This window comes from Rhamphochromis sp. 'chilingali', assembly GCF_963969265.1.
Source record: "Rhamphochromis sp. 'chilingali' genome assembly, chromosome: 2".
Lineage (NCBI taxonomy): Eukaryota > Metazoa > Chordata > Actinopteri > Cichliformes > Cichlidae > Rhamphochromis > Rhamphochromis sp. 'chilingali'.
The window spans coordinates 14,276,204-14,300,380 of record NC_137930.1 but is presented as its reverse complement, the minus strand read 5'-3'; the positions used below and the strand labels follow the sequence as shown (position 1 = coordinate 14,300,380).

At 42.3% G+C, this 24,177-nt stretch overlaps 1 protein-coding gene across 2 annotated transcripts; it reads left to right on the top strand.

The window, feature by feature from the left end:
- The first annotated feature begins 1,592 nt into the window (after nt 1-1,592).
- Nucleotides 1,593-23,833, top strand: arsb (arylsulfatase B). Of its 2 annotated transcripts, XM_080875898.1 has the most exons (8): nt 1,593-2,066; nt 8,126-8,312; nt 9,604-9,794; nt 9,994-10,201; nt 12,507-12,750; nt 13,903-13,973; nt 21,027-21,140; nt 22,086-23,833. In XM_080875898.1, the coding sequence occupies exons 1-8, from the start codon at nt 1,800-1,802 to the stop codon at nt 22,349-22,351; spliced, it is 1,548 nt and encodes a 515-aa protein (XP_080732024.1). In that variant the 5' UTR covers nt 1,593-1,799; the 3' UTR covers nt 22,352-23,833. The 2 variants fall into 2 exon arrangements, with proteins under 2 accessions (XP_080732024.1, XP_080732025.1); XM_080875899.1 differs by lacking the exons at nt 21,027-21,140; nt 22,086-23,833 and adding an exon at nt 16,528-18,217.
- Nucleotides 23,834-24,177: the final 344 nt, after the last annotated feature.

Genomic DNA, 24,177 nt, shown 5'->3' with positions numbered 1-24,177 from the left:
CCTGTTGACTATTTTGAATGAAACACTTGATTGTTCGATGATCACGCTTCAGAAGCTTTGCAGTTTTGAGACTGCTGCATCCCTCTGCAAGATATCTCACTATTTTTGACTTTTCTGAGCCTGTCAAGTCCTTCTTTTGACCCATTTTGCCAAAGGAAAGGAAGTTGCCTAATAATTATGCACACCTGATATAGGGTGTTGATGTCATTAGACCACACCCCTTCTCATTACAGAGATGCACATCACCTAATATGCTTAATTGGTAGTAGGCTTTCGAGCCTATACAGCTTGGAGTAAGACAACATGCATGAAGAGGATGATGTGGACAAAATACTCATTTGCCTAATAATTCTGCACTCCCTGTACAGCCTCTATGTCTTTGGACTGTGGGTGAGAACCCATGCAAACTCCACACAGAAAGACCCTGGTGGTGGTATTGAACTCAGGACCTTCTTGCTGTGAGGCAACAGTGCTAATCACCATTTATTACTGCCAGTAATGTACTTATTTATACTTTACTTTGTATTTTCTAATGTAATTTAGTTTGACAAATTTATCAAAAGATTTCCATTATGCTCAGTTTTCTACACTGAAGTATTAAATTTGTGTATTTAATTTAATTTAATTTAATTTAATAGCGCTTTTAGAGCTTCGCTTATCCGGTTGTTCAGTCTGACGTCACTAGCCGTGTCTGGGTCTAAACTCCGCTGCAGGTCCATATATCAAACGATCACTGTGGCATTACTGAGAGTTGAAAAACTGTCTAAAGTCTTTCATCTTTAATAAAATGATCAGCGTTCTGCTCTCCCAGGTGTAACAATTGAGTTTAACATCCAGGCATCCATGAAAACGGAATTTATGACATTTAACGGAGTTAGAAGTTAGCAGGGAGTTAGCTCGCTAGCTTCTATCTAAATACAATATAGCATGTCCTGACTGCGGGGTTTTGGAAACAAATTAAAACGTACAGCTCTGTTATTACTTCCAGCATAAATGAAGACAGAAAACTAAACAGCAGTAACGTTTGTAGGGTTACTGAAGTTGGGCTAGCTGGTATATAATGATGTGCTGCGTGACCGCTAGCGACACAGCTACGTTAGCATAATATAAACAAGCTAACTTTTTTTTCCACTCGATAAAAGTTACCGTGAGTGTTCTCGGTGGTCAGGAACAAATGTAATCGCATGGCAGGATGCTGTAAAAGGACCAAACTTCAGCCAGGAGAACAACTGAGATAATCCATCCACAATACGAGGTTAGTCATTCATATACTGCTGCATGGGCTGGGCTGTAGTTACATCCTAAGGTTTTAAAAACTGAGCTTAAATAAATGATTAGCGGTAATAAAAGCCGAGGGAGGTCAACAGTGATCACTGACTGTTTTAGGAGCTTTTTGAGATCAAATAGAAGAAAATACATAACATTAAACATGTTAACAACACAAAAGCCATATTAAACGCAGACTACTTTAGACCCGGAAGTAGGATTCGTCGCGTCATCACTGAACAACCGGATAGCGTCGGGCTTCCATACATCACGTGCTTCGCAATGTTTTTCGATCATCTGATTGGCTGCTGCAGTCTCGGCAGTGCTTTTAATCTGTGGAACAGGGAAGTGAAAGTTAGCTGCAGTTCATTATTGATGTGTGTAATCATTACACTGACACCTCATTAGTTACATTAACTCGTGAACAGCTGGTGCTACTTTACTCTTTCTTGGTTAGCTAAACGCGGCTGTACCGACTTCCTGTTTGATTTCAACGGAAAAAAAACTGTCCCATTGAGGTGATAAATAAGAAGATGACTGAAGGTAATGGCAAGGTGGTTTACTGGATCATTGCCTCGACTTTCATAGTAAATTTAGCTCAAACTTTAGCGGCTCGGCAGCCTCACGTCGTGTTTATCCTGGCCGATGACTTCGGCTGGTACGATATCGGCTACCACGGCTCCGAGATCAGGACGCCAAACCTGGACAAGCTGTCGTCCAGAGGAGTCCGCCTGGAGAACTACTATGTGCAGCCTCTGTGCACCCCCTCCAGGAACCAGCTCATGACCGGGAGGTATCAGGTGAGAACACAGACTGGATATAAAGATAGGTTAAATACAGTCGATATTTCTTAATGACCAATAAGCCAAACAGTCCTGATCTGAACTTAATTTTTCTGACACAAATTACCGGTGTAAACGATCAATCATTTTAAGAGGTGTTAAGTGAATATGCTAAATAAATCAGTGAAATGGCTACAATCGCATACAGGGGAACAAAATAATGAATCTATTCCAATATTTTAGAATCGTTATTGTCACTTCATTCGACGAGTTGGAAAATATCACATTAGTTACTTGGTAGGCTTAAAAATAAATAAAAGACGGACATCTATATAGAGTCAGGTAATAAGTATTTGGACAGTGAGGCATTTTTTTTATATTTTGTCCACAATTAAGCATATTTATGCAACATAATGCCATATTAGTGACGAGAGGAGCAAAAGCTTCAGGAGTGGTCAAATCAACAATCTGCTTTTCTAAAAAGACAGAATAAAGTGGCCAAGTTGGCAACACCCAAAGGTCTGAAGAAAAAAAAAAACACACACACACAAAAATTACTAAAGTGGAGGATTACAGAATCTCTCCTGCTAAACTGAAGACAGGGAGACCACAACTGATGGTGGCTGCATTAAAGGCATAGCAAATGGTTGGTAATAAAGCTTCTCAAGGGAGAACAGTCATCATGGGAAGCCCCCAGCAGCCTAAGACCTATTGCAGCACAGCTATAAGGGGGGGTTAAAGTCAACTCCTTTAAAGGAAGCTTTTAAGCCTAATCTTAAAGTAGAGAGGCCGTCTGTCTCCTGAATCCTAAGTGGTAACTGGTTCCACAGAAGGAGGGACTGAGGAAAAGAGTTCCCATTCTACTTTTAATTATCAGAGAAACCACAAACCAGCAGTCTGAGAGCAAAGAGCTCTATTTGGGTGATATGGTACTATAAGGTGTTTAAGATAAGATGTGGCCTGATTATTCAAGACCTGTATGTGAGCAGAAGGATTTAGAATTGAATTCTGAATTTAACAGGGAGCCAGTAAAAAAATAAGCCAATGTGGGAGAAATCTGCTCTTTCTTTCTAGTCCCTGTCAGGACTCTTGCTTCATCATTTTTGGATTAACTGAAGGCTCTTCATTGAGTTTTTATGACAGCCTGATTATAACGAATTATAATAGTTCACCCAAGAAGTAACACATTCACGAACTAGTGTCTTCAGCATCACTCTTAGATGGATGTATTTACGTGCATGAAAGCTGGTGCAACAACGGGACAATTATAAACAGTCACTGCTCCCCGAACCTCGAGTACATGTCGGTAAGATGCCGGCCTTTCTTTCTACCGAGAGAGCTAACAGTAGTGATCATCACGGCTGTGTACATTCCACCCGATGCCAACGTAAACACGGCGCTCTCTATCCTGCTGAACACCATTAACGAATAGCAGCGGGCCCACCCGGACGGTGTTCACATAATTGCAGGTGACTTTAATAAGGCCAACATAAAGACTGTACTCCCAAAGTTCTATCAGCATGTCAAATGTCCCACCAGAGGAGAAAACGCTCTAGATCATGTTTACTCCAACATCAAGCATGCATATAGAGCCATACCCCTCCCCCACCTCGGTCAGTCCGACCATCTCTCCCTCCTGCTCTCCCCAGCCTACACCCCCCTCAGGCGCAGTGCCAGGCCCACCACAAAGACTGTTACAACCTGGCTGGAAAATGCTCTCTCCAAACTACAGGACTGCTTCACAGAGACAGACTGGGACATATTTGAACACCAGGACCTAGAAACATTCACAGGATCAGCACTGGACTACATCAAGTTCTGTACTGCAAATGTGACAGTGGACAAAAGCATTCGGGTTTTCCCAAATCAAAAACCCTGGATGACCAGTGAGGTCCGCTCACTCCTCAAAGCCCGTGATGCCGCCTTCAGGTCAGGTGACAGAGCTCTGTACAGGGCTGCTCGAGTTGACCTGAAAAGGGGGATTAAAAAAGCCAAGTCAGACCATAAAAGGAACATCGAGTCCCACCTGTCCAGCAACAACACACGAGAGGTGTGGCAGGGAATGCAAGACATCATCAACCACAGAGGCAGTACTGCGAAAACATGTCTGTGAAGGTTCTCAGTCATCCAGGTCATCGTAGTCAAAGGAGCTTGCAAAGAAAAGCGTCTGGACTTCTTTAAGTTGCTTGAAGACGTTTCACCTCTCATCCGAGAAGCTTATTCAGTTCTAAGGTCAAATGGTGGAGAGTCCCAGATATAAATCTAGTGGGAGTGACCCCCCACAGAGGGACAAAAGGACCTCCTGATGATCCTCTAATTGCCTGAGCCAAGGTGGGAAACTGGGCGTGGGTCCCAATCAGCCAGAGTTTCGGGTGTGTTCATTGTGAAACCTGGCCCCACCTTATCATGCGAATTCCTGAGGTCAGATGGCCCAGGATGTGAGTGGGCGTTAAGGCGTCTGGGAAGGGATCTCAAAACTGGATTATAGATGGCAGACAGTTGGTGTCGTAAACCCCCGCCTCTGTTCAAAGATGGTCGCTCACAGTGGACATAGATGGCTTCTTTCACTCCTCTTTCAAACCATCTGTCCTCTCTGTCCAAAATGTGAACATTGGCATCCTCGAAAGAGTGTCCTTTATCCTTAAGATGCAGATGGACTGCTGAGTCTTGTCCTGTGGAGGTGGCTCTTCTGTGTTGTGCCATGCGCTTGTGAAGTGGCTGTTTGGTCTCTCCAATGTAGAGGTCTGAGCATTCCTCGCTGCACTGTACAGCATACACCACATTGTTAAGTTTGTGTTTTGGCGTTTTGTCTTTCGGGTGAACCAGTTTCTGTCTGAGCGTGTTGCTGGGTCTGAAATACACTGGGATGTCATGCTTGGAGAAAACTCTCCTGAGTTTCTCTGATACACCGGCTACATAGGGGATGACAATGTTGTTGCGTCTGTCCTTCTTATCCTCCCTCCCACTGAAGAAGCTTCTCGGATGAGAGGTGAAACGTCTTCAAGCAACTTAAAGAAATCCAGACGCTTTTCTTTGCAAGCTCCTTTGACTACTGCGAAAACAGAAAACCCGAGTGGGCAGCTGGCAGAGGAAATAAACAGCTTCTTCGCCCACTTTGAAACACCACAACAGCAACACTCATCTGCTTCAGCCCTGCTCCCATCCTCATCCTCACCTGGTTCCTGCACCGCTCCACTCACTGTAACAGAGCACGATGTCAGACGTGTGCTCCTAGCAGTGAACCACAGGAAGGCGGCCGGTCCAGATCGAGTACCTGGCAAGGTACTAAGAGCATGCGCACACCAGCTCACCCTCATCTTCACCAGACTCTTCAACCTCTCACTGGATCAGGCAGCCATCCCATCCTGTCTAAAATCGGCCACAATCATCCCAGTGCCGAAGAAGTCTCCCATCTCCAGCCTGAATGATTACCGCCCTGTGGCCCTCACACCGGTAATCATGAAATGCTTTGAGAGACTAGTCCTTCAGCACATCAAGGATTACCTCCCCCCCAGAATTCGACCCCCACCAGTTTGCATACCGTGCAAACAGATCCACAGAAGACGCCATCGCCACAGCCCTCCACGCTGTGCTGAGTCACCTAGAGCAGCGGCAAAGCTACGTCCGAATGCTCTTTGTGGACTACAGCTCAGCCTTTAATACAATCATCCCGGACATCCTCATCACCAAACTGGTCACTCTTGGCCTCCCTCCTCTCACGTGTGCCTGGATAAAGGATTTCCTCACAAACCGGCCCCAGACTGTAAGACTCGGCCCTCATCTCTCCTCCACTCGCACACTGAGCACCGGCTCCCCACAGGGCTGTGTGCTGAGCCCCCTCCTCTATTCTCTCTACACCCACGACTGCAGTTCGACCCACAACAGCACTCTCATCAAGTTTGCTGATGACACCACGGTAGTTGGACTCATCTCGAAGGGAGACGAGGCAGAGTACAGAGAGGAAGTCCTGAAGCTGGCAGCATGGTGTTCAGAAAACAATCTGGCACTGAACACTAAGAAAACCAAAGAGCTCATTGTTGACTTTAGGAGACACAGCACCGACTTGGCCCCCCCTCTACATCAACGGGGAGTGTGTGGAGAGGGTCCACACTTTCCGGTTCCTTGGTGTCCTCATCTTTGCTGACATCTCCTGGACAGGAAACATCTCAGCGGTCATCAAGAAGGCCCAACAGCGGCTGCACTTCCTGAGAGTCCTCAGGAAGTACAAGCTGAACTCCAACCTGCTGCTGACCTTCTACCGCTCGTCCATTGAGAGCCTGCTAACCTACTGCATCACGGTATGGTACGGCAGCTGCACCAAAGCAGATAGAGTGAGGCTTCAGAGTGTGGTCAAGACAGCACAAAAGATCATCGGCTGCCCTCTCCCCTCCCTGATGGACATTTATTCCTCCCGCTGCCTCAGCAGAGCAGCAAACATTATCAAGGACAGCTCCCACCCTGGCTTCAACATGTTCAGCCTGCTTCCCTCAGGGAAGTGCTACAGGTGCATCAACTATGTCCATATGTACATAGCGCTGCAGAACTGTACCCCCCCCCCAGCATGTTTACACTGAGTAGGAGATGCTCTGTATCTCATTGCCTTTATTGTCACTATACAGTTGTACATTCTATTCTGTTTTAATTTTAGAGAATATTGCGCAACTTAAAGAAAGTAGTCCTACATATTTTTTCAATATGGACATTGGAGGACAAATCCTGATCAAAATCACTCCAGGATTCCTCACAGTGTTACTGGAGGCCAAGGTAATGCCGTCCAGAGTAAGTATCTGGTTAGATAACATGTCTCTAAGATTTTTAGAGTTTTATCTGCAGCAGGAAATTAGAGTTGATCCAGGTCTTTATGTCTTTACCACATACTGCAGTTTACGTCATTGTTGTGTCATCTTCACGGATCGATAACAGGATATTTAATGAACAGATGATCAATTCTGTGGACAGAATCGAGATCAGGATGTGGGAGCCAGAATTCTGGCTAGGTTGTAGGTCACTCAGTGAAATGCAACTCAATTTACATATCGTTAGCTTCATAGCATAAGTGCCTAAGTCATTTTTTGGTCAAATTGAGATTTTTGCCTAACTTTACTCCCCTACCACTGCTGCATCATCCTGTCCGTCTGCCTATGTCATTGGCCAAAAATGACTTAGGCAATTATGCTATCAAGCTAACGATATTTAAGTAATGTGTGTTGGTTGTGTGTGGTTTTTTTTTTTTTTTTTTTTTTTCTGGATTTTTGGTTGATACCGTTTCTCTCTAAATTGAAACTACCATAATAATTAGAAACTTGTGATTTATTTGTAAGTGAGCAAACTTACAAATTCAGCAGGGGATGAGATAATTATTTCCCCCACTGTAAACTTTAATGCAACCAGATGTGGGTTTTTTTTTTTTTTTTTTTTAACCGCAGGAGTCATTCCCTGCTGGCCTTCATAAAGGCGTAAGCTGCACATCCACCCACAGCAAAAGTGGAAAGATCACCAAAGAATTTGCATCAGTAGCATGAAGAGTCACTGATGGAGGTCATTGTGATTCCAGCTAGCTAGCGAGCTAACACTCTTATGTCCGATGTTAACGTCACATGTTTCGTGGCATTATTTGGTGTTTATGCATGTTAAATTGTCTTTCCTGTAAGGAACAATCCCCGTTATTATAACCAACACTTCTAAACAATAGTTAGATTTTCATTTTCTTCTTTTTTTTCTTTTTTTTTTCTTGTGAAATTTGGTTAAGCCAATCACAGAGGACCCTTCCCTACACGATGAGAACAGTCTTCCTACAGGCTCTACTTTGGATTTGTAAACTTTATTTTAATGGAGTCTTTCTAGGGAATTACTTATTATTATTATTATTATTATTATTATTATTATTATTATAATAATAGATGTTGATGGAAAGGAGAACAAGACAAAGTCAGGACATTTATTTTGAAACTTCTGTTTGAGTCATCGCCACCACAAAGGCTGTTGTTTTCCTCTTTTCTGTTTTTTAACGATTTTGTTCCCTTTTTACTAAATTGCAAATTTCTTCTTAACCGTTTGTGTTTGTCTTTAAACTTCAGATCCACACCGGTATGCAGCACCAGATCATCTGGCCCTGCCAGCCTTACTGCGTTCCTCTGGATGAGAAACTGCTGCCTCAGCTCATGAAGGAGGCGGGGTATGCCACACACATGGTCGGCAAGTGGCACCTGGGCATGTACATGAAGGACTGCCTGCCCACACGCCGTGGCTTTGACACGTACCTTGGTTTGTATAATGTGGAAGAAACACTTCACGGAGCACATTTTGCATGAATGCTACTCAGTAACAGCTCATGTGTTTATCTTTGTGTAAAATCATGCACATAGTAAGTGACGATTGCCTTAGTTACACGTCACCTTCATGATACATTTGAATCTTTTGCATTTGAACTAAAAATATTAGATCGTGTATTAAAAGCGAAGTTACCCAACAGTTAATGCAAGGTTTTTGTTCACCCCAATCATTAATGCTGACACCTTAGATGCTAAGGCCACATGCTAAAAACTGAAGAGGGCTTAGATGAAGATGTTTGACTTCACTGAAGAGGACACTGTTAAGTGAATAAATCCAGTTCTAAACATGCAGAGGACAAAAGCACCGTTTGGACTAGAGCATAGCGCCTTAAGGGAGGACTGTTCTTGCGAAGGTTTAGCCATCTTGTTTTTTGCACAATTTTGTTGACAAATCAACACGTATACCTCTGCTGAGGAAACTTTCCTAACCGCTTGCTGCATTGCTCGCTGTGTGTCATGCCAAAGTCTGCAATTTCTTCACATGTGAAATGAGCTCCTCAGTAGCTGACCACAACTACAGCATTTTTATTGTAGCCTTTGTTTATCCCAGTAAAAGTCAAATTGAGAATTTAAGTCTTCTTGTTTTTTAAAGAGTGACATAAATTAAAAAAAACTGCGACTATTAAAAATGCTTCCCTATACTACTGGTCCAGAGGTCGAACAGTATTATAGACATTTTGCATTATTTTTAAATAACATTATGTATTTAATGATTTTTGTTTTTAATTTTTGAGCACATACAGTACTTTCCCATCTATATTTAAAGCCTAACAAAACTAGTGTCATTATTTATCTGGCATCTTGATCGTAGTCTCATAGATCACGTCCGTCTGTTCTCAAACTACCCAATATACACACACGTCTGAATGACACGTGCTATATAAACTGCCAGTACCAGAATTCTCATTATCTATGTGGTTTTTGGGAATCATTTCTGTCACATTCAGATCTTTACGAATGATAAAAATTCTGTGTCGTAGCAGACCTCAAAACAAACTGCGACATTACGTGTAAATTTTGCTAATAGTGTCTGTAATGGACAGTGAATATGTAGCTTACAGAGAAGAATAAATATTTAATATTCTTTGGTTTTTTGCCATCTCACTATATAAAGTGATATAATGAACATATAAAGAATAACAGGATAAATTACCATGCATGACTGTGCTTTCAATGTTTTTAAAGCTGTTTTTAATGTATTGATTACCCGCTGTGTGCCACAGGTTACCTGACAGGTGGTGAGGATTACTTCACTCACTTCCGCTGTTATCAAAGCCGCTCGCTGAACCTGAGCCGCTGTGCGTTGGACCTTAGAGATGGGGAAGACGTCGCCACAGGATACAAAGGGGTCTATTCCACTGAGCTGCTGAGCCAGAGGGCCATCAGCATCATTGAGAGACACAACTCTCAAAAGGTGACACACAACATCTCATCACATACATTAACTGTGAAACTGCTGGCCTAACCAATTCGTAGAGTTAACCTTAGTTATCTTAATCATAATCCTAGATTTAACATGTATAGAAGGTTATCAGCTCAGACATCGGGGGGCATTTAACGTCTGTAATGACAACAGTGTGAATGTTCTGTCCCCGTTTCCCTCTATCTTTCAGCCACTCTTCATGTATGTGGCGCTGCAGGCGGTCCATGCACCCCTGCAGGTGCCAGAGCGCTACGTGACTCCCTACAGTTTTATCACAGACACCAATCGCAGGCTCTATGCCGGCATGGTGTCAGCTATGGATGAGGCGGTGGGCAACATCACCCTGGCTTTACAGAAAGTGGGACTCTGGAACAACACGGTCCTTGTGTTCTCAACTGGTATGAGTTTAATTATTAGTTGTTGTTGTTGTTGTTTTTGGTTTTTTAAACTGAGATGCTAGATAAACCACTATTTGTTCTACAGTTGATGTTTTTATTTATTTATTTAGAAATTAATGCATTATATAGCTGAGCACTAATTAGAGCTGTGTCACAGTGCCGTCTATCTCTTCATGTAATCCCAAAATTGACTCCATGATGTTGAAATCAGTCTCCACGAGCTGAAAGAGATCTCAAATGTCCCAGATTTATTTATTTTAAGTTATCTTGGCTGACAGCTGTATTTCTGCGGATGCCCACTAGAGGGCGGTGTTTTGCCATGTTTGTTCAAACGTCACTGCCGGCTGATAGAAGTAAGGAAAACTTTTCTTAGCTCATGTCTTCGTGTAGAGCTCTACAGGCAACTCGCCGAGAAAAAGACAAAGGAAAAACATCTAATAAACCTTTGATGAAGAACGTAATGTGGCCAAGACGGGCCATAAACCACATCATTTAAACCTGTGCCTGCTCGCAGGTTTCCACACGTGGAACATCTAATGATTTGCATCTGAAGTAGGCAACTACGTTTGAGGGTTATTTTTAGGGGGTTTAGTGTTTTTAAAGGGTAATTAGAAGACAGGAACAATGCTGTGAAAGTAAAGTGTGAGCGTTTTTATGCCTGTGGTGGGCTACGGTAGGTGGCCTGTTTCATTGTTCCTTTACACATTTGGCTCGCTGTGATTCTGAGGATTGAGCCAACCATATGCTGGGCAGACACTGACTCTGCTGAGCTGAAGCAGTGGAAAAACTCAGAGTACTTCCTGCTTCTGTGTAAATGTGGTGCAGAGCTTATGTAATCTGTGATTTGACCAGATAAATGTTTAACTATAACTTACTGAAAGAAGGCTTATCAGTTGTTTGGTTAGTCACATTTCCAGCTCACACTTTGAATCCATCCTGGTCAAGCTGTTATCACTGACTAAGCTTAACAGGACAGAATTGGCAGAATTTGGTTTGGTTGGACTTTGAGTTTCCTTTATGATGACATTTTCTGTAAACTGACAGCCTCACTGGGAATTTACTGTAAGCAAATGAGCAACGAGGATGAAGGGACCTTTTGGGGGAGCTGGGAAAGACAGAGTTGGCCTGTAGAGAGGCGAAGCAGCTTGAAAAGACATTAAGAAGCAGACGGTCTCTTCCAAAAACCGTTCGGGAATCGACACAGACTACTTCCTGGACTTGGATGACACTTTGCCTGTGAAAGGGGAGCCTTGCCTGGATGTGACTGGTCAAGAGTATTTATACTGGATCGGCTTATTGGGATGATGACAGTCTAACCGCCCGTGTGTGCACTTGTGTAATGGTTGGATATTTTATAGGTGTATTTGTCAGACAGTGAGACAACATCGGCGTGTTGTTTTAATGTCTCAGCTGATCACTTGTTTTCAGCAATAGCAGCCCTGGGGAGTGCACTGACAGCTGCTTCATTGGTTGTTCAAACTGAAATCCTTCATCGCTTGGATGGATTGCTATTGAATTTTTACAGTCATATTACAGAGTACATGAATCCCCAATGACTTTAATGATGCTTTGACTTTAGCTCAGCACCACATGAAGTTTCCCAATAATTGCTGATCACTGGACTTTATGCAGTTTTATTAAAAAACAAAACAAAATTCATAGATTTGCAGTGAAATCTATAGAAGATTGTTCTTCACATGACTGTATGTCACACATCTGAAATTGACAACAACAAAATAAAACCCTGTGTAGCCCCCATAGCAAATTGGCACATTACATTGTGTCAGCTGTGAAACTTTGTAATGTTGCAGCTTGTTGATGCTGTTCATTTGCTATAAGGTTAAAGGCTACAGTTGCTGCTATAGTCACAGTTGACCTTATTGGCATACAGTGATCAGTGATTCAGCTCACTTGAATTAGGTAACATAAAGTGGAAGGATATCAGCTGACTGGATAAAATGTTATCAGGTGATAGGAGTTTCCTGTTGCTTTTTTGCCTTAAAAAAAAAAGAAGAAGAAAGAAAACAACTTTATGCATTTGCTTAAAGAGTATTTGACTCATCAAAACCTGAGCACATATCGCTTAGATGGGTTTTCCACCTTTAAATTCATTTTCATGGTTTCCCACATGTCTGCTGGAAATATAAAATGTTTGGCTGATGTACAATCAACATTCAGAAACCGAATTTCCACAGAGTGACATTGGAACCTGAACATATATGAAATCCAGACTCTGGGAAATTTTGAACATTGTTTCAGTATCTACAAATGATCTTCATACCTTTTGCCCCTGTGGTTGTTTCAGATAATGGAGGTCAAACGCTGTCTGGTGGCAGCAACTGGCCTCTGCGAGGGAGAAAGTGGTCACTATGGGAAGGAGGAGTCCGAGGCGTTGGATTTGTTGCCAGCCCGTTACTGAAACAGCCGGGTACCGTGAACCGTGAGCTCATCCACATCTCCGACTGGCTGCCTACACTTGTCGGCCTGGCAGGAGGAAACACCACAGGCACGAAGCCGCTGGACGGCTTCGATGTGTGGAACGCGATCAGGTGAGCTGGGCCGTTTTTTTTTTTTTTTTTTTTTTTTTTTTTTTTTACTGTCAAGATCTGTCACAGGACTTGAGGGGGAAGTTGGCTGTAGCCTGGAGGGTTTTTGTGAGTGATACCAGCTCTTAAGTTTGACAGCTTGCCCTCTCTTGGTGCCCCTTTCAGACCCTCCCCCACCCCCGCCCCATGCTCGCACTCTCCAGCTACCTCTGTCTTCTTCTCGTAGGAGCCCCTGCTTCTTCAATAAGCCCTTTGTTGCTGTGGCATTGAGAGCTCAAAGAGAAGGAAATTGCATCAGTCATTCTCACACAAATCTGTAGTCCATCCATCCCTCTGTTCTGCCCCCCCCCAGCTTCGCTTCAGACTAAAAATTAAGCTGTCCTCCTGTTAGATCAGCTAATTTGTTTTGCTGCAAATCCTTTTATGTCAGGACATGCCTGAGATGATGCAATTTTGTTAAATGTAATATATTCAATTAAACGTCTGGATGACCTCTTGTGTTTTGGAGAACTTTGCAAAGAAGCTATTAGTAAATCGATAAGTCACACGGAGCAGCTTGCAGACCACAGATGTGCTTTCCATGTGAGGCGAGCTGTCACTGTGTCCCATTTGACTGACGCATTATATTTGTAAACTAAATGCGGACACAGTGAAAGAGGTGAAATTGAGGGCTACAGCAGAGCCCCGGCAGAAAATCGAGGCTTAGCCAGGACCGCAAACTACTACTCGCAGCCTCCACTTGACTCGATTGGCCGTTGCGTGTCAGCTGACCACCAGCTGCTGGCACGGCCGTGTGAGCAGCACTACAGAGCACAAAACGCTGCTTTCATTGTGTTTTAATTGGACGTCCCAGTTGCAGAAAACAGCAGCCCCGACAGCACGGCCTGGGAAGGGTAAACCAAACGAAGGCCCAGAACAGGGAAGCACCCAGTGAGAGAGTGAGACTTATTTCAGTTGTGTTATCAGTCAGTGTGGTCAGAGAAAGTGGTGCGTTTTCTCTGTGGTGGAGTGCGGTCAGCGCATATGACCGCCTGGTGAGCAACAGCCAGCTGCTTCAGATTTACAGATCCCGGTGGGTTTCACAGCACATGAGTCAGCGTGGTGTGTTGGTTGTGTGTTCTCTTATTGAAGTGCAACACTGCTTTTATCTTACAGCAAAGGGTTTGCCTCACCCAGACTGGAGCTGCTGCACAACATCGACCCTCTGTATTATGACATTGCTCCATGTAAGTTCACATTTCTTTTTTCCACTTTAACATTATTGGAAATCTTTTTTTCAGTATGTCTGAAAATTTTCTCAATTAATTCAAACTGCTGATTTCACAGAATGTCCATTGTTAAAGTCAATTATGCCTTTCCCTAAAGGTTGAGTGAGTATTTTTTTTTTTAAGGTTATTTAATAGAAAATAGAAAATTATACTGGAAATATGGATTGATTTGTGTGTAATAATGTCTTCAACCATCTGATACATTGTCATGAACTTAGAATGAATCCATTGAAAATACATGAGTGGGCATTGCTTTGGGGAAGCTGCTAAACAGCTACATGTATGATGTCATAAATATCAGATAGCCCTGATATGATCAACTTGGAAACACTGTTTCGACTGTGAGCACAGAAGCTCCACCTACCTGTTGTTTATTAAAGCTTTTGTTTATGAGGGTGCAGCTAATCACAATAGTGCTGGTTTAAAGGACTGGTGGGATGACCCCACTGGTGGGAAATGACCCCAAGAAGAAAATCTTCAGTGAAGCTAAATTGAATGTATATGATTCATTAAAAAAAAAAATAGAAAGTATAAACTGACCATCACTGCTTATTCAGTTCGGTGTCTCCAGGTAGGTGGAGTCTATCCCAGCTGTCATAGCGTGAGGTCAGGGTACACCCTGGACTGGTCGCCAGTCCATCAAAGGGCTAACACATCGTATAATTGTGTCTTTGGGCTGTGGGAGAGAATACCCTGAGACAGGCAAGCCCCGCAGAGAAAGGTCCCAGCTGACCAGTGGATGTGACTATTTTGAGCTTTTAATTATTCAAAACTATTTTGGTAGAGCTAATGAAAAAAGATACAGATCTAGAAATGAGTGGCACGGTGGTTAGCACTGTTGCCGCACAGCAAGAAGGTCCTGAGTTCAATTCCACCATCAGGCCGGGGTCTTTCTGTGTGGAGTTTGCATGTTCTCCCCGTGTTTGCGTGGGTTCTCTCCGGGTACTCCGGCTTCCTCCCACCGTCCAAAGACATGCAGCTTGTGGGGATAGGTTAATTGATTAATCCAAATTGTCACTAGGTGTGAATGTGCGTGTGAATGGTTGTCTGTCCCTATGTGTTAGCCCTGCGACAGACTGGCGACCTGTCCAGGGTGTACCCTGCCTTTCGCCCTATGACAGCTGGGATAGGCTCCAGCGCCCCCCGCGACCCTGAAAAGGATAAGCGGAAGCGAATGGATGGATGGATCTAGAAATGAGTTTCCAAAGATCCATGTAACTCTTTATAATACAATAATTATGTTAAATTATTTTCTTTTCTGCACAGTGCAGATGATTAAAACATTATGCAGATTAGTTACATTCACTTGCATTTAAAAAAAAAAAAAAAAAAAAAATTAAGAGAAGTGATGGGCCCTGTGACGAACTGGTGACAGGTCTGGTGCTACCCAACCTCTTGCCCTATAACAGCTAGAGTATAGGTTGCTCGCCAGCGACCCTGAATTGAATAAGCAGTAAAGAACGATGGAGGGCTGACCTGTTATTGCAATAAATGTGACAGGTAATCATGATATGGATTTTAGCTGTTCTTAAGCGGCGCTGCTGTAAATCAGTCTGCTCGTCCTGTGCAGGGTCATGGGTATCTGGAGTGTACTCACATTGGGTCAAAGGTGGACTGCAGGCTGCCTGGCAGATCATCTGTTTATCACACACTGCAGGCAGTTTAGTGTCACGGCTAAGCCTAACCTGCATGCTTGTGTACTGAGGATGAAACTCACACAGGCAAGCTTAAACACTCTTAGTCATAATTCACATGCCAGTGAAGGTTTAAGATGATGAAAACCTCATGCACTGACCTCCTCCTCCTCTGTGTGCTTGCAGTGTAGGATATGTTCTCCTTTTCTTACTAACAATGTAATTCTGCTGTGTTTTCTCATTAAGCCTGTATGAAAGGATCATTGTTTGAGCTTAGACCTTAGAATAGAGTCTTATATAACATTTGAATAAAGCAAAAAGAGTGTTTGAAATTGTTAGGTTTGTAAAGAGTGTTTGGAATCTTAGTTAAAATGAGCTGAATCCAGAGAATTTTATCAGATTTTTTTTTTTCCCCTCACTGTTTCGTATATAACAGATATTTTGTTTTCTTCTGAGGAATGCTGATAACACGGGGGTGAAACTCTAATCATTCACTGTTGACACTGTAATCAGTCGCCAGGGAGGAAATCTGAGAAAGCTGATGTTAGAGGGCAGGGCGGGTGTTCGCTCTTTAACCTCTGATTGTAGGGAGGTTTTACAGGAAATCTGCTATGGGACTGCTTTTTTGGACTCATCCTTGTCTAAACCACTTAATATTTAGTGGACCAAACCGCTTCCATCTCTGGGGAGGTAGCAGGGCAGTTATCTGGGGCCGTGCTTTCTGACTTTTGGGGCGGATACTACACCTCAGTTACACATTTAAAAATAGTAAAGGTCCAAGGGGACTGAAATGGTAAAAAAAAAAAAAATCCTGCTTATATAGCACCTTTTTAACCTTGGTGGTTTTTCCAAAATGCTCTAAAGTGTTTCTCCTACAGCATTTTTAAAGCAGCAGAGACCTACAAGATGCCGTCCTGCCATAGGGAGCTACTTTTGGTTTAGTTTCTTGCCCAAGGACACGCAGACGTGTGGAGGAACTGCAACCTGAGCCACCAACCTTGCTATTAGTGGACAGCACACTCTACCAACTGAGCCTTGGTTGCTCTCTGTTTCTTTTTTTTGCAAACTTTTTTGGGACTGAAAAGCTTCACAGATGTATCAGACAGATATTAATATGTTGATCAAACATATGTGAAACAAACAGTCTTATGTATTAGGGGCTTTTCAAAATATTATCTGGATTTCTTTGAACAGCAGTCCTTTAGAGTTTGTACAAGTCACGCTCCTTCCCGAGTCCATATTCAACAATGAACGTCAGCCTGCTTTAATATGAGATTTTCAGTGTTCGACGTCAATCCGTATTTCAAGTCAGCTAAGCACTGCACAGATCTGGGCTTAATTTCAGGTTTAAGGGCAACTTTTGGTGTTCACTGGTGGGGGATCATGTTCACTTATCTACATTAGTGACTCTCTAGTGGGTGGGTTGGACCAGGCCTCAATGCTCACCAGTGAGTCCCTGTTTGTTCCGTTCTCTGTCAAGATGATGCAAGTGCGGAAATAATGTTGAGTTACGGGCCCCGGGGAGGCCAATCCATGATGTGTGTGTGTGTGTGTGTGTGTGTGTGTGTATTTCCAGGTATGCTTTTACTGTATTGCCAGTTTATCTGCTATCAATGTCACGCTGAAAAGAAGCCATTGTGAATCAGGTACTTTGGAGATGGTATTGCACAATGGATGAAAATCTGACGGTACTTTTCTTCGTTCGAAAGTCCTTCATTTTTCTTCCTAAAAACCACTGAATGAAATGCAGCCCAAAACCATGAAAGAGCCTCAACCATGTGTTACAGATGAGCATATAAACTCACGGGCCTCTACTGTCGACGTCTACTGACTGAAATTAGAATTCATGATCCCATAAGACCCGTTGGCACTGATTTTCAGTCCACTTCTTGTGTGTTTGGCATCCCCAGTCTTCTCTCTCTGCTTGCCTTCCTTAAGAATGGCTTTTTGACAACCATCTTTCCATAGAGACCATTTCTGATAAGGCTTCAGTGAACAGTAGATGGGTGAATTGATGACAGATGCTTTGCTCTGGCCCTGTGTTAGGTATCTGTGTTGTTTTTTTTTTTTCTTGTTTCTTAAAACTGTGTACAGCAGATGAACAATATCTGAAAGTCATGTCCATAAAGCCTGATTCTTATAATTTTGTCCTACTTGTCTTTTCCTCAAATTGTTTTAAAGGAACACTGCACACCATGGCAGGTTTGGCAGGTTTTTGTCAGTTAATGCCTGTCAAACTGTTTGATCTTTGGCATTTTTCTTAGATTCAACTTAAGTAGTGAAAGCAAACTGTTTTTGTGACAGGCTGACAGTAACACAGTGCTGAAAGAGCCAATTAAAAATTGGTTCTTTGCTAAGTTGTCTGTTGCATGTTCATACAATACTGATTATTCCTCGAGTTAGATGTCTTTTTCATCCTTGACTGATGGGTCGGTGTTAGGTATGCAGGTTAGGCTTAGACGTGACACTAAACCGCCTGCAGTGTGTTTCTAAAATGGCAGTGTACAGGATTAGACTGAAAATGAGTTAAAAAGCAGACCGTGTCCCAAGAAAACATCTAAGAGTTTGGAGAACTTTTGCTCAAGATAACTATCAAGGACCAAATTAGGTCCTTGGAAGCCAGATATAAAGAAATAAAGGATGGCTCAGGACTTTTACAAAGTACAGTATGTTCTGTCTTTAATGATGTGTAGTAGACATCAAAAATGAGGAACAAAACAATATTAGCATCCATCAGCAGTTCTTTAGGGGCAACCGTGGGCTCAGATTAACTGGTTGCTGATGTCTTTGGTGGGCTGTTTATTGCTGAGCAGGGAGTATACTTTGAGTTTATCAGGGCCTCTTGTACTGAACTAGAGTAACAAAAGTTTAAAGTTGCTGATTGTCAAACCAAAACAAGCTTAAAGACACAAAAACAATCATTGAAAAAATGTAATGTGAAAGCTGTAATAGTTGGTTGCACCAAGCTGAGAGGAAGAAAACCAAATACAAATATTGGTAAATGAAGCTTTAACTTAATAAAATCCCTCATTCGCAAACCTGTTTAAACGAATAATTCCAGAAAATCCAAACAGTGATTTATTGTCTGTTTTGAAACAGGCTGTTTGTACAGCTTCAGCCAGTGTTGCTCAAATTACCCTCAAAGTTTACTGGTGGTCATTAACATTTAAATCGTTGGCTTGATAAGGAAAGCACTGCTTTACAAGCTTTCAACCTCATGTTTTATGTTTGAAAGTTTATTGTCGGCCACCGCTTTGACACCCACCCTCCCTTCCAGGCTGAAATTCTTCTCTTTTTTCCCCTTTTTCTTCTTTCCTATTATAACCCAGCCCCTCTTTGAGACCTCCCTCTCCTTTCTCCTTCTCCTCTTCTCTCCTTTTCCTTCTCCTCTTCATGCTTTTTTTTTTTTTTTTTCACTCCTTTCAAGTCTCTTTTTCAAAATCTTCTTTGCTGTCGCTTTGTGAGTAAAAGGATTGTGGCTAAATGGGCCACAGAGGGGTCCCTGAACTTCTCACTTGCTGAGAGAACGATTCCTGGACTTCACCCAAGCCTTAAATCACTCCTCAGCTCTCCCTCTAGAAACTTCTCTTGCTCACTCGGGGTCTCTTCCCACTGTTCCTCCCTCCCTCCCTTCCTCCTGTTTGTATGTCATCCTGCTGTGGATCCAGATGAGTGCAGCCTCCTTTGTCCTGCAAAGAATGAATGTAAGAAATGGACATGTGTACACTGCGGGCAATCTGTTGGGGTTTGAGGTCCAGTCCCTTTTTAAGAATGGAAGAAGAAGCTCATGCGCAGCATAATTAATCAAGCCTGTCAATCATTAATCACCTGCTTACATAACTGTGTTCACACCTGAATCTGAACACCCCATTCTTACGCAACCATGTGAGCGATGCTGATCTGAGATGAGCTGAGCAGCTTAGCTCTGCATTTGGAAGTGTTTGAGATACCCACACGTCATTCGCACAACGATCAGCGAAGAATTCATTGTCGAAGCTTTTGTCATGTGGTCGCAAAAAAGCTGAGATCGGAAATGTTTTAATTCCCTCACTCATGTTGCTGCGGCGGGATCGGCTCTATTAAACAAGCCCCCATGGGGAACTTTGGCTTTGTGTGGGTGCGGATTTCTCTTTATGTGAAGAATGTTGAGGACATGCTTGTTTTTGACAGCGTTAGGAGGCTGAAATGACTTGGTTGTACTTGACTGTCTAACCAGGACCATATTGTTGGGGTCAACAGCGGTATGAACCTGAGAAGGCCAGATCTCCTGTGTTTGAAGGTGCGGAGATGTGTACTCACTCCTGGGAGACATTTTCCATAAGGGTTAGAAATACACAGTGTTGGGCAAGTTACTTTGAAAGGGTAATTGATTATAGTTACTAGTTACTACTTCAAAAAAAGAGTTACAAGATTCTAAAAGTAATTAATTACACACAACACAAAACTATCCACAACACTACACACTCCAAACACGCTAAACGTCACAAATCTCTCATTGTTTTGCCCCTTTAGCTCCAGGTGTTGTGCCAAAAAGTGATCGTCTACCAGAAAGTGATTGCCGTCCGTGGGAGCGCGCGCAGCTGTTTAAAGCTGTAGCGCCCGGATTACTTACAGCTACTTCCGTGTAACTGATATAAGGTGCAGTAAGCTGAACACAGCTTCAACCGTCTGTTTGTTGAAAAATAGTAACGCGACCGCATTTTCTTGTTAGTAACCGTAACGGCGTTGAAACGATAGGAATAGTAATTAGTTTAACCCGTTACTGAAAAAAGTAACGCCGTTACTTGTAACGCCGTTATTCCCATCACTGGAAGTTGCAGATATTTCTACACCATCAAAAGGAAGATCAGTTATTTACTTTGGCCCTATGAAACTGATAAAAGTGTGCTCATTGGTAACTGCGACCCTTGTTTCTGTCTTTGTGTCTGCACAACTGCACTAACAGCACATTATTCATTATATTTGGCAAACATGGAGGAATGGTGCTGAGTCGACCACATTACCACCGTATCTGTCAAATTCCTCCAGGCCCAAAGTTCTGTGTGTTTGCAGAAATGTATACATTTAAAAAAACAACTTTTGTTCTCGAACAGGAGGGATTTTCGTGGGGTTTGTTTATTTAAACTGTTCTATTTCACTGCAGATTTTGCAGCACAAGAGTCTGTTATTAGTACATTTATTTTCACACCCTTCACCTGATGCCAACTGTGATTGTCAAGTATGCTGATGCCAGTCCACCTTCTCATTTGGTTTCCGATCCACAGAAGGCGCTTTGTATCCAGGGGTGGACTAATATCATCTTAATCAGCGAACTGTAGTTTTTAAGATGGATGGTTTCCTTGAATCAGCTCTGTCCTCTGTCCTCCTCTGTCTACAGGTCCTGGCAGGCAGCGCGAGTTAACTTTGGCTCAGGTGGCCAACTCCGGCTTCAATGTGTCCATTCACGCAGCCATTCGATCTTCAAAGTGGAAGCTACTGACTGGGTACCCAGGTCAGTATCTTCTGTCACTTCTAATGTCATATTTAGTCTAAGTGGGACGTAGAATATGAAACACAGTAATGCACAGGAAGACATTCATTTCTTATCTTTATTTTTTTAAAAAGAAAAAAGAACTTAATACAATCAAACACTCCATCCCAAGTAAAAGTCCAACGTCATAAAGTAGCAATACATGAAGTAAAGTTTGGTAGTAGCAAATATTTGAATATATCTTATGTAAAATGGTAAAGTTGTTGTTGTCAGAGCTGACAGCATGTCCTCATTGTGCAGGAGGAAAATAGTTCTCTCTTCCTTCATTTTTGAGACCCAGAGACCATCTTTTATCTTCAGTCTGTGGTCTGGTCAATGAGCCAAAGTGCCATTAGCCGTGGCCCTGCCCACTGGGTACCACTTGGCCCATTACATTGTGATCACACTGTGGAAAATGTATATTTATATGGGGGGGGGGGGGTAAAAATGTATTCTGGGTCTTGGAGGATTTATTTATTTAGTTATTTTTTAAATTATTGTTCTAATACCAATACTAAGTGATCGATCTAACCAGTAAGAAGCAAGTTGCCTTATGGCTCAGTCATACTAGAGTAAAAAGATGGCAGCCTTGTTGCCACTAGGAAAAGCAGTGGTTGCCTGGTCATTTTTATTTATTTAAATTATTGTTCTTTTTTTTTTTTTTTTTCTCTGACTGATCTTAAGTGGACCGGACCAGTGAAACTCCCCTTTCTGTCAGTAAAGAAGTTTAACTACACATTTAATCCCTGAGATATTCTAATATAAGAAAAGTGCAATTTTAGCAGTGCGTCTCAGTTTTTGCACATGATAAAATTCATCTATAATAAGTAGGGCAGGAAAAAAGAACAAACAAGCTGAACAGAAAATGCAGATGGGGTTTTCTTCCCTTCTTAACAATACTGCTAATGTCCTTTTTGTTATCCCCAGGATGTGACGTTTGGTTCCCCCGACCTGACGGCAACACCTCCGACTCAAGCTCCTCTGAGGTAGATCAGCTGAAGCCTGTCATGCTGTTTAACATTGAAAAGGATCCAGAAGAGAGAAATGAGGTGTCTGCTCAGTTCCCCAAGGTAGTCGAGCATCTCCTCTGTAGACTAGAGCACCACCAAAAAAGTGCTCACCCCATAAACTTTCCTGACGATGACCCTAGATGTGACCCAGGCCCCACTGGAGCCTGGGGGCCCTGGGCTTAGGCGGATATTACCGATATTGTAGTGTTTTGTTTACTGTGAATTACAACAGTAGGAATTTTCCTTTGTGGGGAAAGGTGAAGTTTTACAACAATTTTTGTTTGTTTTTAAAAGAGAACAGCCAATACCAAAGAATTCAGAAAGTCATTAACAGCAGCACCTTTACTCTGCCTTACATAAATCTGGTTACAGCGGATTAGTTTAAATGAATCAACACCGCTAATTGTCCCATAAAAGCAAAGGCTGAGGAGGGTGGATGGCAGCAATCTTTCACTCCAGACACTTTAATTCATTTGGAAGCCTAATGTTTAGCCCCAACCATCCTTGCTGGAAAACTCAAAAACCAGTTTTATTTGTTATCTATCATCCACCTGGGCCTTACTCAGAGATTCTTATCTGCTCTCTCAGACGTTTTATCTTAGGCTGTATCAGGTTAGGGCTGGATCAAGTGACCCTGAATCCTCTCTTAGTTACTCTGCAACAGGTCTAGGCTGCTGGGGGCCCCTGATGGACTGAGTGTTTCTTTTTCACTCACCGTGTGTTTATAAATCACTAGTTATTATTAATCTCTGTCTATCTTCACCAGTGAATCTTCGTCAGATCACGACCGGTTGAGGTATATAAGTGCATAGTGTTGTCTCTGAGGGGAGCTACACTATACATTTGCATGTCTAGAATCTGAGCAGGAGAAACTAATTTCTTTCATATACGCATCCTCTTTGACCTTTGACCCCTAGGTGTTTGACCTTCCACTGAAAGCAGCATGCAGACTAGAGCAGGAAATGCTTCCTGCTGAGAGCAGGCGGCCGCTGTCCGAATGTGGGCCGCGACCCTTAACCTGCCCTGCATGTTGATTGACAGCTGAGCACAACAAACAACAATACTGCTGCTACAGAAAAACAGAGCCGTAGACCTATTTGTCATTAAGGAGTCAATGATGCTCGTGTTTTGTTTGTCACATTTCCCAGACTTGTCACTATAGAAACCAAAGCTGCAATGCTGTTTGCTCTCAGCTCCTTGCTCCATGTGACGTTTAACATATATCTTGCACTGTTACCCACTCAAATCTGTCCTTTAAATGTGAAGGATATGCCAATACGTTTATGCAAAGTTGTGAGGGTTTGAACTCGTGTTTCAGTTTAAATGGTTTGTTTTGAAATGTTCTTTTGTTACGCTAAAAGCAAATCAGTGGATTGATTTTTGTTTTGTAATTTAACATAAGGAAATGGATACCTTGGCTTCCTTAATTTATAATTATTAATATTTGTTCCATAAATACCAGCACCACAAAAAGTCTGTATGAAGTATATTATCTTTATTAACATGTTTCCAAATCCTGGTCGGTGTGCCTAAATATGTGACATCACTTTTTTGTAAGTAAAAAGTACTTGGAATAAAAGAGTATAGTGTTTTGAGATTAATCTTTTACTGTGTTGCACAGTATAAAGCTGATTGAGAGTAAAGTATATTTTAAAACACTGTAAATCTCTTTTCTATCTGTTTTAATACACTCAGTTTACTTCAATATCATCTCTTTAAAGCACAAAACTGATCATAATTCAAAAGTGTTACATTGACTTTCTCAGCGTCTTCACTTGTCTGTGGTCCAAAGTAAGTCCTACTTAGTTAAACTGAATTTTGATGCTTAATTGATGAGTGGCCTTTGAGATTTTTTTAGGGCAAATTTCACTAAATTATTTATTAAATAACAGTCAGCCCAGATGGCATGCCCATGTCCACTGCCAATTTCTTACTTAAATTTTTAAAACCTACTCTACATTTTTGTTTTCTAAGTTATTTATTTGGTGTCTAAGTCTGTCATGGTACCA